Consider the following 18,187-nt stretch of genomic DNA (forward strand, 5'->3'; position numbering starts at 1 on the left):
AAGTCTAACTTTTGTACTGTAGCACTCCTTTGAAGGAGAAGGGGCTATTTATGTGATCTGAAAATTGTGGCAAAGTTCTCCCCCCCCACCCCCCACCCCCAGCTGCAGGTGCAATGCAGCTTATGTAGTTTGGTTAGATCTGTGCCCCCATCCCAAGTTCTAGTCCAGACATGAATTCTTTGGAAGACCTCGCACAACTCCAACTTTCTCAAGCAGGAATCAAATTTTGAGGGGGGAGGGGTCCACAGAAGCAAAGGTGGTATATTTTCATGTGCACACTTATTTTGTTATTTTATATGGTGAAACAGGATCTGCAGTTTTTATCATGTTGTCAAAACCTGCAAATCCTGTTTGATCTAGGATTGCCAATCCTGATATAGGAAATTTCTGGAGATTTGCATCTGGTGCCTGTGGAGAGAGGAATTTGGATTTCACCTAGAATATATTGTACACCACAGAGTTTACCCTCCAAAGCTGCCATTTTCTCCAGGGGAACTAATCTCTATTGCCTGGATTTCAGTTGTAATTCCTGACAATCCCCAAACCCTATCTGGCAGTTAGCAGCCATAGTCTGACCACATATAGCCGTGGTAGACAGTAAGGGATGAGCAATATACATCAATCATAAGCATGTGGTGAGTGGCTGCCCAGATGCATAGAAGTCATTGGAACGTGCTTGGAGGGCTGCCATTCTCGAGAAAGCAGAGGTTACTTGTTCTGAAATGAACGGGATCTGGGCTAGTCCCAGCCTTAAGCATGCTTCATTTGCTCCAGACAGTGCCTGTGAAGAGAAAGTCCACATCATTTCACTCAGTCTCTTTTGGACTTGCTTCTAAACTGGTTCATATTGTCCATCGTAACGGGCTTTGGGTAAAAATAAAACGGTTGGACTAAAGGATGCATTTGCGTTACAGACCTAAAACAGTTTTAAGCTTTTGAATCATGAGGACTACAGTTTGGGTGGGAACTGTCTGTACTCTCAAACTACATTTCCCATAGTTCTGAGTGAGAAACTATGACCATTACAATTGTATAAAACAGATAACAGCTTTGTAGCAAAGGGTGTGTGTGGATACTTGTCTTTTGTAAGGTTCTAGTCATACCTTTGCTTCCTCATGAATGTTCCAGACAAAGGACAAGGCGTTGTAAGCTACTTCCTCGATATGTTGCACGGTATTGAAATTCTCTTTACAGTCAGCTGAAAGGCATTAAGTACATAATGACTCTTCTAATTGCCAAACTCTAGTTTGTGGAACTGAGCAACTCCCATCTTCTTAAAGAGTGATAAACCTCACCCTCCTAAACCATTAAAAAAACTCTTCCTAAACGCCACCTGGAAGCAAAGGTCAGGATCCAGAGGAATTTGGGCATATATACTCGGGGAAAGAAGGGATTAGCAATTTTCATTTATTTTAAAACATTTATATGCCATCAGATCAGAAACCTGCTTGAGATGGCTCACAAAGTAAAATATTAAAAAATCATAAAATAATGAAAGCATTTCATATTAGCAACCATTAAAACCCTAGCCAATAAAAAACCCAGAACATAAAAGTGAATTTTAAGAAGCATAATCTGCCACCTGAATGTAAAAGCAAATAAAAACCCCACATTTAGCAGCCTAAACAATCTTCATAACAGTCTTAAGGCTAGAAGCAGATTGCAAAAAAATAGTTTTTAAAAGTTCAAAAAACCTAGTTAAAAGCCTGGGTAAAAAATATTGCTTAAGTCGTTCTGCCAAGATTCTTGTATATATCTTATAACCATTGTTTAATAATGAAATTGGTCTATAGTTCTTTACATTTGTGACATCTTTATCTTCCTTGGGAATCAACGAAATTACAGCTTCTTTCCAAGTATTTGGATTTTCCCCTTTTATTCTTATCGTATTCATCAATTTTTGCAATTTTGGTACTATCTCATCTTTAAGAATTTTATAAAATTTAGTTGTATATCCATCCGGCCCAGGAGCCTTACCTACTTTCATTACATTTATTGCTGCTTCAATTTCATTTTTTTCTATTGGGTCATTCAAAATCTTTTTCATATACTCAGTCAGGGGTGCTATTTTTTTCTTACCACCTAAAAGAGAGGACAGCAGGCACCAAGCAAGCCGTTATTATGCAGACAAGGTGCCATTTTCTATTCCAGGGTCAGCCCCTTGCAAGATGTGAGGTGCTAGTCCACAAGGTTTTCAGGGGGCTACTACATGAATCGGGCAGCTGGAGGCACTTGTGGAAATGAGATTGGTAATTAGATTGGTAAATAGTTCAACTGAATACCAAAATTCCACCAAGGACTGCAAGGGGACTGAACCGCACTGATAAAAGGGCAGTTTGAGATCTTTTTCCTCCCATGCAAGAAGGCCCTTCCCCAACCAGTTCCGTACCAACATCAATCACTCTCTGTTTGGCCGTTGGTTGGCGGGAGTGCCAGTGCTTCCAAAACTTGAGCTGCTCCACTGGGATCTTTTCGTTGTCAAAAACGACCATCACAACACTCTAGAAAAGAAATGGAAAGCCAGTTTAGGTCCCAAGCCACTGATACGAAGATTTAATGTATACATTTATTTGCAAAATCAAAGCCAGCAACAGATAACCATTTTACAGCACTTTACAGAGGCAAAATAATATCTCTGTAGCAGCTGGCTCAGCAATTTGTCAAATGTGTGAGTACCGACTTCTTACCTTCACTTTATTGGAAGTCAAGTGTAAACATTTGGCGTCTCCAACAGTCCTCAGGGTGACTGGATAGAATTGTCCTTTGTTGAGGTAGGCCATGGGTGAGTCACCCGACTTGATGTGAATCGCTTTGGGGGATCCCAGTGTATATTCAAAGTCACTTGAATGGAAAAATTAAAAATTGATTGTGAATAGAACAGTTTGTGCCATTTTACTCTGAAAGACATTCACAGAAAATCGACCCAGACAGTGTATTTTTGTGGTGCAACTCGAGTGAATTCTCCCTTGGGTAACACTAGGCCCCAAAAACACTTCAGTAGCTTAAGGACCACATGTAAAAGAGCCAACTTGTGTCAGGTTTTCCCATCTAGTTGTCCAGGACCATTCTTACATGTTATAGGTGACCAGGCAAACAGACATTTTTTTCCCCTTTTACTTATCCATTTAAAACATTTGTACCCCTTTCCTCAGCCACAGAACTGACTTCTGAAGCAGCTAGCAGCATATTCAAATAATTAAGATCCCCATAAAATATAAATTCTATTAAAAAAAAAACAAAGACAGAAGAATTTAAAAACCAAGACACATCTAAATTATTAAAGAAAATACAGAAATTAAGAAGAAATTTGAAGGGGAAAAAAACCAAGCCAGAATAATCACAGGAAAAAGAGGAGAAAAATAGAGACAGAAACCAGAACAACCTTCGCATAAAAACCTGGGAAAATAAATGAGTGTTCATCTGTCCCTGAACACACACCAGATATGGTGCCACAATAACCTCCAAAGACATCCCAGGATTGAAGTGCCACACTGGAGATGGTCTTGCTCTATGCTGTCATCTCCTCCCCCACCCCAACCCCCGCCCACACACTTTTTTTTTGTTACCTCTTGGTATCTTCAGTGGAGTAAGCTTCTGAGCATGGTGCTTCTGTCTGGGATTTGAGAATATCATTGAAGATCACAGACTGCAGAAATACAAAAGCTGTATATGAACTCTGTTCGAAATGTGAAGATCCGTAATTGTTTGTGCATGTGCTTAAAAAAAAAGCAGTCTTTGGATGCTACAAATTTTGATTGAAACATCCTCCATTGGCCCCCATGGAACAGCTCTTTGCCCTGTTTGGAGGGGGGGCATGCAATGTGCCATTCCACAGACCCTCTAAAAGGCCTGTCCCAACTTTTACTGGAATGAAGACTGAACATCATTTTTTTTGGGGGGGGGGGGGGGGGGGCTATGAGTTGCTAACTTTTCTTTTAAGCAGCCCAGCTTATGTGCCTTTCGCAGCAACTCCAGTGTGCGGATGTTTAGTTAGTGAAGATTTGACTGATATGGAGAGATGAAAATTCCCCCTAAACACACATTTAATACTTTTCTGAGGTAAGGTCAGAAGAGAAAGTTGCCACCCCTAGCAACCTTAAGGCAACATGATCAGGCCTTGAGCAAAACGCACAATTCTCAAGACCAACTCTTCAGTATTGTATCTTTCAAACAGGGCTTTGGAGAAAATCCCAGAAAACCTACTGTTAAAATAATGATGAATCACTATATATAAGAGAGGGAGTTTTTCTAGACAGTGTCAGGTAAATTATGAGCTATCTAGATTATGAACTATGAATTATGAACTACCCAAAGCACTTCCTGCTCAGAAAATGTCCCAGGAACCTGAGGAGTTAATACGAAACTGCTTTCCTTCCCTTCCTACTAAGAACATGAAGTAGATGTATGGAAAGGACAGTTGGCTGAACGGCTCCTAGTAAGCCCAGAAGCTTTAAAGACTTCCTCATTTACACAGGGCCCACTATGCTGTTTTGAATGGAGATCTCTCCTTCACCCAGACTGAGTCAACATTTTTAACAGATTAAAAAAAACCCCAGCCATCATAGGCAATAAGGTGATAGGTGGAGGCAATAAGCTTGCTGTGCTCTACAGCAAATGAACAGAAGTCAGAAATGGATCAGGAAATTGGAACAGCCCTGGAGCAAAGAAGCCAAGGGGTCACATCCAGGACTGCCAGAATCCCAGGGGTGCTTAGCTTGGACTTGTCCCAGGGAAACTATGAGAATGAGTGTAGGATCAGCCATCTGATCTAAGTGGCCTCTACAGTGCTACCAGCCCAGCGCCACAGAAGCCCATTGGCTAAGCAGTCGTCCATAAACTTTCCCAGTAAGGTAAAGAGCCCGTCCATCCCAAGCTACGTGCAAGGGGTGAAGGCAACAGAAAGAAGGAGAAGGAACATAAAGAATGTCTTCTCAATCAAAGTTCAAACAAACAAAATCATCCCTTGAATCTCCATGACGGTTAACGTGGCATGTAAAGGAAACTCCCTCTGCACGCCTGTTTAGTACAACTTGTGCTGCTCCCATTTTATACACCATGCGTGTCACATCCTGTACAGAGATGGGCAGAACCCCTTTGCTTGGCTCTGGGAAAGCTTGACAAACCCAGTTTCTCAGTCCAGATTCCAAGTCTTTTGGGTCAGATTTCAGTGTGTTGGATTTTCTCTCCAGTCATCAGTACAAAACAACCAACTGCCAAGCAAAACGGCTACAAAGCCAGCATGCAATTCTAACCTCCTGAGGGTCTTCTTTGTAGGTGCTGTCTGGCTGCCATCTCTGTTGCGGAGGAGCCACGTGGATGGTGTCGAAGAGGGAATTGAGTGTGCCGTTGTCATAGACGTCCCCCGAATTTATCATGTAGTTGTCTGGACTGGTTTCCAGCTTGCTGGTGCCAGGGGGCAGAGCTGGAGGCTTGTGAGGAGGAGGGATGCCATCCAGGCCCAAGCCATTCTTCTTGGGCAGGTCAGAATATTCCTGGTTCATGGAGACATTTTCGGCCAGGAGCTTCATGAGATGAGCCGAACTCTCAAAGGACGAAATCTCTGGTTCGTACTCCATCCCATGGCAGTGCCTAGAGGAAGGAATAGGAAAGAAGAGATGCAGAATGTTTTACTACAACCACTCCTGAATACCATCCTTTACATCCTTGTACCACCTCTTGTTTCCCCAGGTTTTTGATCAGTGTCACAGGTTATCTCCTGGCAATGGTCACATATCTTCAAACATTCTCCATACTGTTTCTTGGCAGGTGGTACATGAAGTCTGTAATACATTTCCCTCTACATGCATTTATACCTATAAGTAAGTGGTTAATACAGATGGATGTTTAGATTGAGGGGCCTGCAGGTGATCTATTAATATGTATCAGGAACAGTATGCATACAGAACCACTGACATATGTGGAACTAACTAGAGATGGGCACAAACTGGCTCACAAACCTTCATCTGTGATGAATTTTGGTGAGTTTGTGGTTCACAAACTGAAGTTCACAAACTGCAGCTTGGCCACAAACCTCTATGAATTTTAAAGGCAGTTTGCGGAGATTCATGGGCTTGTGGGGAGCAAAAAGCAGGGGTTAAACCCCTGCTTTCTCCTCCTGATGAAAGGCACCCAAACAGCTGAGGAAACTCCTAAGTCACAGGAGCAGGCTGTTCCCATAGCTACTTAACTATTTAGAGTGGAATACTTGAGTCACAGTGACAGTCTGTTACCATGGCTCACCTGTTTAAAGAGGCTTTTCTGGGTAGCCAGTCCCTGGAGCTCACTTCCCAAGAAAGCCTTTTTAACAGCAGAGACATGCAAAACCATGTAAACCACTGCTTTCTGCTCTCCAAGACTTTCCTTGGGGAGCAGAAAGCAGTTATTTAAATGGCCCGGAGCTATTTAAACGCCTGTTTTCTGCTCCCCATGAAAAGAGGCAGGGAGCAGAAAGCAGGGGTCACAAACCCATACAAACCAGTCCGGTTTGCGAAGCAGCCTCCCAGTTTGTACAATTTGTAGTTCAACAATGAACCATGAAGCGAACTGCAAAAATGTGTTTCATGCGCATCCCTATGTGGAACTTTGAGTTTTACAGTTAATTGATTATTAGAGTTTTATCACGTGATTTTTTTTATGCTATATTTTAATTGGTCTGTAGGCTTCCTTGAACACCTTTGGCAGAGGTGGTAGGAGAAAGATGATGAAAATAAGTACATTGAGCAAACTTGGATGCTCCGACCAGAACTTGAGTTGGACTTAGATGCTGTTGTCTCCTAATTAAGAACTGTGGCTTAGGTCCACTGGCATGGTTCCACAGATAGAATAATTTCCATCTATCAGTGGAGGACAGTGCCATTAAGTCACAGCTGATTTATGGCAACCCTGTAGTATTTTTAAGACAAATGACATTCAAAGATGGTTGGGCATTGCCTGCATTCTGCATAGCAACCTTGGACCTCCTTGGTGGTCTCCCAGCACCAACCCTGCTTAGCTTTCAAGAATCTGACCAGATCGGATCAAACTTAGCCTGGGCCATCTAGGTTGGGGTGATTTCCACCTGCAGTATGAATTTCTCTCCCACTCCGGCAGCTGCATTTGGAGGGGCAGTGGGCAGGGAAGGAGAGAAAGTCACATTCTACAGCTGCAAGTCATTCCATCCACAAGAGCACTCTAGTGCAGGGTCCTCAAACTACGGCCCGCAGGCCAGATGCGGCCCGCTGAGGACGTTTACGCAGCCGGCTGGGTTATGGCAAAATCAGACCGGAAGTGACATTCGACCTAAACTCGCGTTAGCAATGCACACTTCCGGCACTGGGCTGAGGCGGCGGAGACAGAGTGTGAGGTGATACCGAGGTGAGGTGAGTTCCCAGGCCGGGGTGTGTGGTGTGGGGAAGGGAGAGAGATGCAGAAGACGGAGAACTGACGGCCCGCGGCCTTATACAGAAACGGCAGTCCGACCCTCCAACAGTCTGAGGGACAGTGAACTGGCCACCTATTTAAAAAGTTTGAGGACCCCTGTTCTAGTGGATCCAAGATGTTGCTTCCGTTAAAAGTACTGCAGTTGACTGAATCATACAAATGCGAGATGAATGGTCCATCTAGTTCACTATCCTGTTTCACACAGCAGCTGACAAGTTGCCCTGAAGGCCAATAAACAGAGCACAGCCAAAAAGGCCTTCTCCTGATGCTGCCTCCTAGAACTGCTATCTAGAAGTTGGCTTCACCCATGTTTGCCTAATGGCCCTCACAGGCAAAAAGGAGCCGGGTGGGGGGGGGGGGGAGGCAAAGCCTTACTGAAAGGACAAGAGTGTAAAAATAGAACATTTCTTTTTGAATATATAAAAAACCCCAACACATAGCTATGGGTACACAAAGTCCAGGAAGCGGAACTGAACGGAGAGATACCAGAGTGACCGTTAACTTATTCTGGTAGGGTTATCTGGCTGGCATGGAAGCCAAAAAGGATGAAAGGAAGAACACAGCCCATTTTTGGAAGCGCTTGAAACAAAAGCTGGCTAATCACCTTCACGGCAAGTTTAGAAAGGCCACAAAAAGCCTCCAAGTTTCTCTGTGTCCTTTGCAAGCTCTATGGGGTGGGGTATTGGAAACAGGACATGGGGTGAAATTCAGTCCTTCTCAGGCCAGATGAAAGGAAATGTTGAACCATTTTCTGAAGCATTTTTAACCCATAAAACACCTTGCACTCATACAACCAGCAAGGTGTAGGGGGTTAGAATGCCCAATTAGTACCAGGAAGCTGGGAAATCCAGATTCAAACTAGGGTTGCCAAGTCCAATTCAAGAAATAGCTGGGGACTTTGGGGGTGGAGCCAGGAGACATTAGGGGTGGAGCCAAGATCTAGGCTATGACAAGCATAATTGAACTCCAAAGGGAGTTCTGGCCATCACATTTAAAGGGACACCTCTTCAATGCCTTCCTTCCATAGGAAATAATGAAGGATAGGGGCACCTTCTTTTGGGGCTCATAGAATTGGACCCCCTGGTCCAATCTTTTTGAAACTTGGTGGGTATTTTGGAGAGAGGCACTAGATGCTATACTGAAAATCTACCCCAAAAAACAGCCCCCCCAGAGCCCCAGATACCCATGGATCAATTCTCCATTATTTTCTATGGGAATAAATCTCCATAGGGAATAACAGAGTTCCCAGCAGACATTTCCCTCCCCTCCCCTCGCTTTCTGACGACCCTGAAGCGGGGGGAGGGCCTCCAAACCGGCGGATCCCCTGCCCACACCTGGGGATTGGCAACCCTAGTTCAAACCCACATTCAGCCATAAACCTTACAGCCTCCAGTCTGTCTCAGCCAAAGCTACCTTAACAAGCTGTTGGGAGAATAAAACAGGTGAAGAGAGAACCATGTATGCCATCCTGAGCTCTGCGGAGGAAGAGAAGGATTAAAACATACAGATGTTTCCCCTGGTTCTCTCACCTCTTTCCAATTTCATTGCGGCCTGTAGTTCCTGATGGAAGGATCCTCTTTTCCTTAGGAACCTGCTCAGGGAAAAAGGAAACACTGTCTCCATAACAAGGAACCACACTTTGGGATTGGCTTTCCACTGTCATGTATGTTGACCCATTTGATGGAAGGCCGATATTTCACGCCAGTCAAGCAATGTTGCTTTTGTCTGCATCTGCCTTGCCAATAATCACACTTTCCCACACATGGATTGACTCCCACCTGTCAGTCCCCCATGCTTGTCTACTTGCACAGGTTATCTTATAAAGGAGCAAAACACAAAACTGATTTGCCAACAGCTTATTGCTCATGTTTCTGACAGGGAACAAGTTTAAAGGTGTCTGTCTGCCCATACTGTGGACACAAAAACAGAGTGGAAACGATTCTATGTATGAGCAAAGTTCTGGGGGGGACGCAATGTCATTTCTGGGTGATGCTCTTAGAAATTTCACCAGACACCATGGTCTTTATCACAGAGACTGCCGAAGTTTCTACAGCAGCATTGAGGGTGTGATGTAATTTATTTATAATTTAAATTTATAGATGCCCTTCTCAGTGTACACAGAGCTCAGGGCAGTGAACAACAGTAAAAAACCATACATTAAAACAGTTCCAACAATTCATTAGATAACTAACTTTTGGACAGAGGCCTAATGGATGTGAAGTGACTTCCAAATGATATTCTTTGAATCTCTACCAGTCTCTATGATCTTTACCACAGAGATTGGGAGGCATCCAAGAACATCGCCCCCATTTTTCTCCCACTGCCTAAATTATCAAGGACAGGGGACAGAGACAGGGTGGGAGGTTGCCTGCTACCATTGGCCAAACAATAAGCCTAATCAAAGATTTCAGGTTTTCACGGCTGGTAACATCATTAGGGTTTGTAGAATCTTTCGGGATCAAGTGCCGTGTTCTACTGGAGAAAGTTTTCCTTCCAGACGTTTCGTTCTCAGCTGCGGAGAACATCCTCAGTGGCGTTGCAGCCGGAGCAGGCGCTCTGACCTTCTTGGCTGCTGTGCATTGAGTGGGGCCAGGGCTGCTGGAGAGCTGCTATTTGTAGGCTGGAGGGGGTGTGATGAAAGGGCAATTGGTTTGTGGATGTGCCCATTGTTTGGTGGGGCTTCCTGGAAGGTTAGTGATAAGGAAACTAATAACAAACTAATAAGCCTAATAATAGCCCGTTAGTTACTGCCAGTGCCCACTGCTACTGATTTGCATGCCCATAACTCCACTGACTTGCTTGCAAGCACTGTACCATTCATGCTCCCAGCTGTACAAATTGCCCAGCATAGGAAAAGGTATGTAGGCGGTACAGGAATCTATGAACATGAGCTGTGAGAGGGCTTGTGATAGGAGGTGGGGGAAATGATTTACAGGGATGTGGGTTGGTAGGTGCAAAGAGAGACGTAACCAAAGAAGGGTAGGAGGGCTCTATATACTCTCTGCCCAGTCCCCCTCAACTGGAACTGGCCTTGAAGACTAACATTTCTGCAGGTTCAAGGATTTTTACTCAAGGCACATGATGTTCCAGATTCCCCTCCTACTGCAACACCATGAAACACCCCCCCCCCCCAGGATTTTTGAGTTGCTGTGAGACAAAGAAGGTGGGGAAATGGTGCTCTGTGAGTGGAAATGCCTAGTCTGGATCCAACCCTTTGTCCTGAAAGAACACCAAGTGAGAGAGTTTAGTATTTCCAGGTCTAATGCTGGTTGCATTTCATACCATGTAATAGTCATAGAGGAGACTCAGGGCGGCCACGCTGTCATCATCTCCATTGACCCTCATCATAGCCTTCGTGGCTGCTGTCAGGGGGTTCTCCAGGTAGCTCTTCCAAGCTTCGTCTTCATTTACATAGGAGTATTTTTGGAAGCCCATCCCATCATTCTTCAGAAGGCGCACAGATCTGAAACTGAGTTGAAACACAAAGGGTAAATACTGATCTCCGAGATCTTCCAGGGCACATTTTTATCAGCATGCCTTTCCTTTTTTGTTGTTGCTAAAAATGTTATGAGCCAATTTGAAGGGAGGGCGGGATGAAGAACTGGATGTGCCCAGTGAGAGCAGGTCGGAAGCCATGTGGTCAATGTTCCCTCTAAGCTGCAGTCTTGTGAGCAAAAATTCTACTTAATCTACTACGATTAAAGTTGAGCTATTGCATAAATTAGTGTGCTCTGGGGTCATCCTTCCTGAGCTAAGACAAAAATGTGTGAGCGGAGGCTAAAAATCTGTGAGCTAGCTCACGTTAACTCACCTTAGAGGGAACACTGCACGTGGTGCTTTCCTTTTCCTTCTTAATAGGTATCCATCATTCTCCTCTCCTTTGTTTCTTTTATCCTAACAACCTTCTGGGGTAGGCTGGGCTGAGAGCATGCGACTGGCCCAAGTTCATCCAGTAAGCTTTCGTGGCACGATGGGGATTCAAAATCTGGTCCTCCCAGATCCTACACTAACACACTAACCACTATACCATGTTGCTCTCACAGCTATTCTAATTTTGCATTCAGCCCTCAAGAAAAAAGAGATTTCTAAGTCTGCAGTCCTGTCTGAGCTTCAGAGGGTCCCCTTAACTCAGAGGATCCAGCCTTTCTCTCACCAACTTTCATTTACGTGCATCAGGATGGTGTTTATCTAGATTAGGGGTGGCCAACGGTAGCTCTCCAGATGTTTTTTGCTGACAACTCCCATCAGCCCCAGCCATTGGCCATGCTGGCTGGGGCTGATGGGAGTTGTAGGCAAAAAACATCTGGAGAGCTACCGTTGGCCACCCCTGATCTAGATTGTTCCTCATGACATTCTTGTGATGCAACTGTTAAAATCTCAACTACGAAAAGCCCCTCAGACATATTATGAAATGCAAAAGGAAACAACAGCTTGAGAATGGAGGAACACAACACATCTGGGCTTGTTCCTCTTCCCCCCCCCCCTCTTGTTTGCTGAATGTTCAAGTGATTATTTGGTTCTGGAGATTTACATCACACCCCGCCCAAAAGGTGTGGAACAAATCCATGGCAACGTAAAAGCCAGAAGGTATCAAGTGTCGCAAACACCACTGTCACTCCACTCCAGAAAAACCTAGCCATACAATTTAACCCTAGATGCCAATAAGTAATTAGAAACAACCACCATGGTAAAACAGGAAACAGTCACAGAATCACCAAGCAACCCTCTTCTTAGTGGAGAACCAATGGTATAGAGGGTTAGTGTTGGACTAGGATCTAGGAGATACAGGATCTAGGATCTACTCTATCATGGAAGCTTGCTGGGTGACCTTGGGACAGTTACATACTCTCAAGGCATCACTAGGTGTTTCGGCAGCCCCAGGTCTAACCAGGGATGCTGACACCACTTTAGAGCCCACCCAATGACCATTTCAGCACCTGAAAAATGGCAGCGATAAAGGAATAACAAGTGTTGCCCTTGTCCATATCTCCTCTTCTGTAAGCTCCTTGAGGGGGACCCGTTTGCAGTCTTGTCTGCTCTGACTGGCAGCAGCTCTTCACAATCTCAGGTCAAGGTCTTTCCCATGGTTTCCTACCTGATACTTTTATCTGGACCCACCAAGGATCAAGCCTGGGACTTTATGTGCAAAAAGCAGACACTCTACCACTGAGCCGCAGCCACATACCTCCTTTCAAACAAAGTATAGATATATTTATTTACCTGATACCCCACCTTTCTCCACAACAGGGACCCAAAGTGTTTTTCATCATTCTCTTCACAACAACCCTTGAGGTAGGTTAGGTGAGAGTGCATGACTCAGGTCACCTAATGATCCTCAGGCTTTTACAAGATTACCAGCCATGCGCAGTAAACAATCGAGCTTTTGCGATAACCTTCTCAGATCTTGGTTCAAACAAACTGATCTTCTCTCCCTTCAATCCAGAGGACAAGCATATGGTACACTGGATGAATTCTGAAAACCAGGTTTCAATTTCTGCTCAGTCAAAAAGCTCAGTGGATAACCTTGGGCCAGTCACTCTGCCTAGACCACCTACAGGGTTGCTGTGAGGATAAAGAACAGGAAGAACCTTCTGAGGATGATAGGGAGTGAACAAGAATCAGAAGAGCATGATCAAAGAGGATGGAGCCAAAGATATCTTTGCCAAACCCCACCACCACATAGAGGTGCCGTGGCTGCAGGAGCAAGACTTTTCCCTCAGATCATTCTCGACTCCAGAATCCCAGAACGAAAAAGGAAGTACGATTTGCTATTGAGAGTCACAAACCATAGCCTTTTTAACAAGGCTAGCTGGCTAGGAAGACTCCCTCCTCCAGAATAATCTTTTCATAAGAACATGTACAATTGCCAGCCTCCAGGTGGGGCCTGGAGATCTCCCACTTTTACAACTGATCTCCAGCTGGCAGCAATCAGCTCCCCTGGAGAAAATGGCTGCTTTGAAGTGTAGGCTTTATGGCAATGTACCGGAGGGCCCTCCCCTTCTCAAACCTTGCCCTTTCTTGGATCCACCCCCAAAGTCTCCAGGTATTTTCAGACCTGGCAACCCTAAGAACATGCAAAACCACCATACTTGGCCATAGCTTTGGAGGAGCAAAATCTGTAAATACAAACAGAGGGCTTTTTAAAAAAAGTGCAAAGCAGATAGTAGGTAGTAAATCTGCTCTGTCTCCAAAGAATTTACCCATTTCTCCCACCCCTTTTCTTTGACTCTGCCTGCTAAGACACAGAAGAAATATTACATGGTGTTTCTCATGAGTAGCAACTGGGTATAAGCTTCAGGCCCAATCTGTGTTCATATTCAACTACCACCTAATATTTCTGAATATGTATCATCTTGGATTACCAACTGACTGTGGCTGACAACCGATGGGAGATTCACGGGGGCAGGGACTTACCTTTTGGGGCATTGGTGCACCACCCTAGTATTTGCCCAAGCCTCTACGTTTTAACCACAGAGTTTTGGGCACATGCTAGAGTATTGCCTGAAGCGATGACATTACATCTGGGTTGCATCAGAAGTGGTGTCATGGCACTGGGGCAGCACCTCCCCCCAGGGCTGGCCCTCAACTGTCTGGCACCCTGGGCAATGCTAACTTCTGGCGCTCCCCTGCACTGATAATATCACCGAGTCATATGGGGGTGCCTTAGGAAATTGCCTAGTTTGCCTAGTGGCAGGGACAGCCCTGCCTTCCCCCCATTTTCCCTGGCATTTCCTCCCTTCACTGACTAGTTGAGCAACAGTGAGCAGTGCAGGTAGAGGGTGGGGGGGAGACCGAGTCTTTCTAGCCATGGCTCAGGGTAGAGCATCTGACTGAGCAACAACAGACAGCCCTAGGCTCTGTTCTGTCTCTGACAGCTCCAGTTAAAAGGTTCAGGTATTGTAGGGTATAAAAGACTCCCACCAAAGACCAGACAGAGTAGACTATACTGCCCTTGACTGCTCAACAGCCCGACTGAGAAGAAAGCAGCTTTATGAGCCTTTAACGGCAAGCTGCTTCTACAACATGGCCCAAACGTTTTTTAAAAAGTTCGTTTGCCATTAAAATTTGAAAGCAAAACTCGTCTCGTTGAGCTTTTCCAGAGAGGACTTCTTTTTTTTAAACAGCAATTGCACCTGCCTGAATCACCCAACAGTTTTTTTCCTCTGGCCACCAGAAAGGAAAAATCCAGCCCAAATCTCCAAGGGCAAAAAATTCCACACTCTGATTTGTGTCTTTTATGTCGTTGCACAGGCAACAACCCCCATCCGCATTCCCCCTCCTCTCTCCCGCTGAGACGATGCTTTAAACCTAGCTGGTTTCACCCACTGACTAAAAACTCTTAACAGGTGTGCTTTTTTTTTTCTTTTGCGAGTTTCGTTGTCTTTAAATTTTCTCACGCAGCCCTTCCTCCCCTTAGTGCCGCCCCGACTGTCTCCAAGGAGCACACGTTAGGATGACTCAGGTTTCACCACCGTTGACTTTGTTGAATCCTGTTCAGACAAGAACCTTCACCCAGAGTGAATCCCAAATATTCACATGAAAAGAAGGGGCGGGGGGAGCAGAAGAGTCAGCACTGATGCTGATTACCCCAGGGGCGAGCACAATTTAATCGTGCGTGGTCCTCATTTGTATATTACTAGAATCCCAAATGTGATTTTTAAAAAAAAAACATTTGCAAAGCTAGAATGTATGTAAAGCATCTGTACTCAGTAAGCCCAAACATGCATTTCTTCTTAAGAAACACATTCAGTTCAGCAGTGGATCGACCTTTGAGTTCCCTGGGAATGTTCCCAGAGGGGTGCTGCCAAGGAAGTACCATCCCGCGTGGCAAAGGTCTGTTTGATTTGGAGCCGGGCTGCCGTAACAAGAACAAGGGACCCTTGTCATCATAGGGTCCACTTGGCTCAGATCCTCATTATCGATAACACCTCCCGGGTTTCAGCCAAGCAGACCCAGTCGGCGAGACATAGGGTCAGACTAGGATACATGAGACACTGGTTCAAATGCCCCCTCTGCTGTGGAAGCTGACTAGGTGACCTTGGGCCTGTCACTCTCTCTCAGATCCACCTACTTCACAGGGGTCCTTGTGAGGAATAAAATGGAGAAGGAGAGAATAGCCGCTTTGGGTCCCCTTCAGGAAGAAAGGTGGGATAGAAATGAAGTAAATAAATAGAAAAATAAAACACCGCTGATATTTCCGGTGCCACTGGGCTCAGCTTGCTCCAGGATTGCTTTTTAGTGTGATCCCAAAGCAGTTACATCCTTCGGAGTCCATTAAAGTCAACATTGTGCAGGATTATACTAGCAACATCCTAAACTATCTCTACCTCCTGCAGTGCCTTCCTCCATTGAACCCAGGTTCATCTTCTGGGCATGCAGAAGGGGTCACTGGGTATATATGTGTGTGAGGGGAGGAGGTATTTGTGAAGTTCCTGCATTGTGCAGGGTGTTGGATTAGATGACCCTGGAGGTCCCTTCCTACTCTATGATTCTATTATTCTAAACCAGCACTAGGGTTGCCAATCCCCAGTTGGGGGCAGAGGATCCCCTGGTTTGGAGGCCCTCCCCCACTTCAGGGCTGTCAGAAAGTGGGGGAGGGGGGATGTCTACTGGGAATACCATTATACCCTATTATATCCATAGGGCATAATGGAGAATCAATCTGTGGATATTTGGAGCTCTGGGGTACTGTTTTTGAGGTAGAGGCGCCAAATTTTCAGCATAGCATCTGGTGCCTCTCCTCAAACCTCGCCCCCCCCCCCCCAAGTTTCAAAGATTGGACCAGAGGGTCCAATTCTATAAGCCCCCAAAGAAGGTGTCCCCATCCTTCATTACTTCCAGTGGAGGGAAGGCATTTAAAAGGAGCATGATCCCTTTAAATGTGATAACCAGAATTCCCTTCGGAGTTCAATTGTGCTTGTCACAACCTTGCTCCTGGCTCCAGTCCCCAGATATTTCCTGAGTCAGACCTGGCAACTCTAGCCAGCACTTTCCAAAAGAATATCAACAACCAGCAGGCACTGGACCCACTAGGGTTGCCAAGTCCAATTCAAGAAATATCTGGGGACTTTGGGGGTGGAGCCAGGAGACTTTGGGGGTGGAGCCAGGAGACATTGGGGGCAGAGCCAAAAGTAAGGGTGTGACAAGCATAATTGAACTTCAAGGGAGTTCTGGCCATCACATTTAAAAGGACTGCACATCTTTTTAAATGCCTTCCTTCCATAGGAAATAATGAAGGATAGGGGCACCTTCTTTTGGGGTTCATAGAATTGGACCCCCTGGTCCAATCTTTTTGAAATTTGGGAGGTATTTTGGGGAGAGGCACTAGATGCTATACTGAAAATTTGGTGCCTCTATCTCAAAAAACAGCCCCCTCCAGAGCCCTCGATACCTGCGGATCAATTCCCCATCATTCCCTAAGGGAATTGTTCATGGAGGTGCATGATGGCTCTGGGGGCGGGGCTTCCCCCGTCGGCCAGCTGGCTGGGGGAAGGGGGAAACCTGTAAAACCGGGGGATCCCCCTCTGGGACCTGGGGATTGGGAAGCCTAGGACCCACTGAAAAAATCTTTTGTCCATGCCTTCTCTGGACATATTCCTTGTAACTAGAGTTTCTATAGTCATGAGGATGACCAAACACAGAGAAGAGTTAAGAAAATTACCTGCCCCCTCAGTGTATGATAAGGCAGAGCCCTTCAGCTCCACATTCTTTAATCATACTTGTCAATATCTGAAGATACATGTGAGATAAGACATAAGATTCTGACTGCAACCTAGAATTTCCACATCTGCTGAAAAGTGTAAACACCCAATAAAACAAGGTCATGCATTCCAATATTGAAGATATTTTTTTTCCCCTAGGTTCCAAAAAGTATGCTAAAAGCAAACAAGCCCTATTCTTTCCCATCTAAAAAAAGCTATCTACTCATTCAGCACTGATTGCCAACTTGTATTAGTGGTCATAAAGGGAGCTTTAAGTTAATTCAGCTTTCTGACCTTTTAATTTAACTAAGAAGTTTTAGAGGAGTATATTGCTGATTGCAAAGCAAGTTTAGCTTTGGCAAGGATTTCAATCAGCGAAAAAGCTAAACTAACTAAAGGCATAACAGACTCTGCCTTGAGGCTTCACCCCCAACAATCTTGGTAATTAGCACCCCTACAGCCAAACCCCCTCCCCCTCATCCCTTACACGTGAGTAGCTGCACTACAAGGCTGGCACACATGAAGCTGCCTTGCACTGGATCAGAACCTTGGTCCATCAAAAGCAGTATTGTCTACTCAGGCTGGCAGCAGCTCACCAAGCGATCAGGCAGAGGTTTTTCACATCACCTGCTGCCATATTCTTTTAAGTTGAGATCCTGGAGATCGAACCTAGGACCTCCTGCATGCCAAGCACTGAGCCAGGGGCCCTCCCCTCCAGATCAGGGCTAGCATCAATCTCACAGAACAAAATAGTTTCTGCACCTTCCCTAAATGATCTCAGAGAGTAAGTGGGTGGAGACTGGGAACAGGGCCTTTTATAGCGGTGGATCCCCATCTGTACAATAGCGTCCCCAGAAAGATTTCTGAGGCCCCCTAATCTCCTTTAAGAAGCTTTTTATTTCCCCAAGGCTTCTCATTACTTGATTTGAATCTCTTCTATTTTATCCAACTGTTATTCCATTCTGTGATTAGTTTTATGGACACTCTCGGCTGCATTAAGTCTGTTTCCTTATGATTCTGCAGTTCTTAAGTCTGATTTTATCATATGCTGCCTTACAGACTTTTCA

At 45.1% G+C, this 18,187-nt stretch overlaps 1 protein-coding gene across 3 annotated transcripts in view; it reads right to left on the reverse strand.

Moving 5' to 3' along the window:
• GRHL3 (grainyhead like transcription factor 3) overlaps nucleotides 1-18,187 on the reverse strand; it is a 69,276-nt gene that overhangs the window by 33,964 nt on the left and 17,125 nt on the right. For all 3 annotated transcript variants that reach the window (XM_060258090.1, XM_060258092.1, XM_060258093.1), the window contains exons 2-8: nucleotides 10,702-10,888; nucleotides 8,949-9,010; nucleotides 5,253-5,589; nucleotides 3,567-3,646; nucleotides 2,688-2,841; nucleotides 2,390-2,501; nucleotides 1,104-1,198 (exon numbers count right to left, since the gene is read on the reverse strand). In XM_060258090.1, the coding sequence (XP_060114073.1) occupies nucleotides 1,104-1,198; nucleotides 2,390-2,501; nucleotides 2,688-2,841; nucleotides 3,567-3,646; nucleotides 5,253-5,589; nucleotides 8,949-9,010; nucleotides 10,702-10,888 (1,027 nt within the window). The remainder of the gene's footprint in view (nucleotides 1-1,103; nucleotides 1,199-2,389; nucleotides 2,502-2,687; nucleotides 2,842-3,566; nucleotides 3,647-5,252; nucleotides 5,590-8,948; nucleotides 9,011-10,701; nucleotides 10,889-18,187) is intronic.

This window comes from Heteronotia binoei, chromosome 17 (genome assembly GCF_032191835.1).
Source record: "Heteronotia binoei isolate CCM8104 ecotype False Entrance Well chromosome 17, APGP_CSIRO_Hbin_v1, whole genome shotgun sequence".
NCBI classification, from domain to species: Eukaryota; Metazoa; Chordata; class Lepidosauria; order Squamata; family Gekkonidae; genus Heteronotia; species Heteronotia binoei.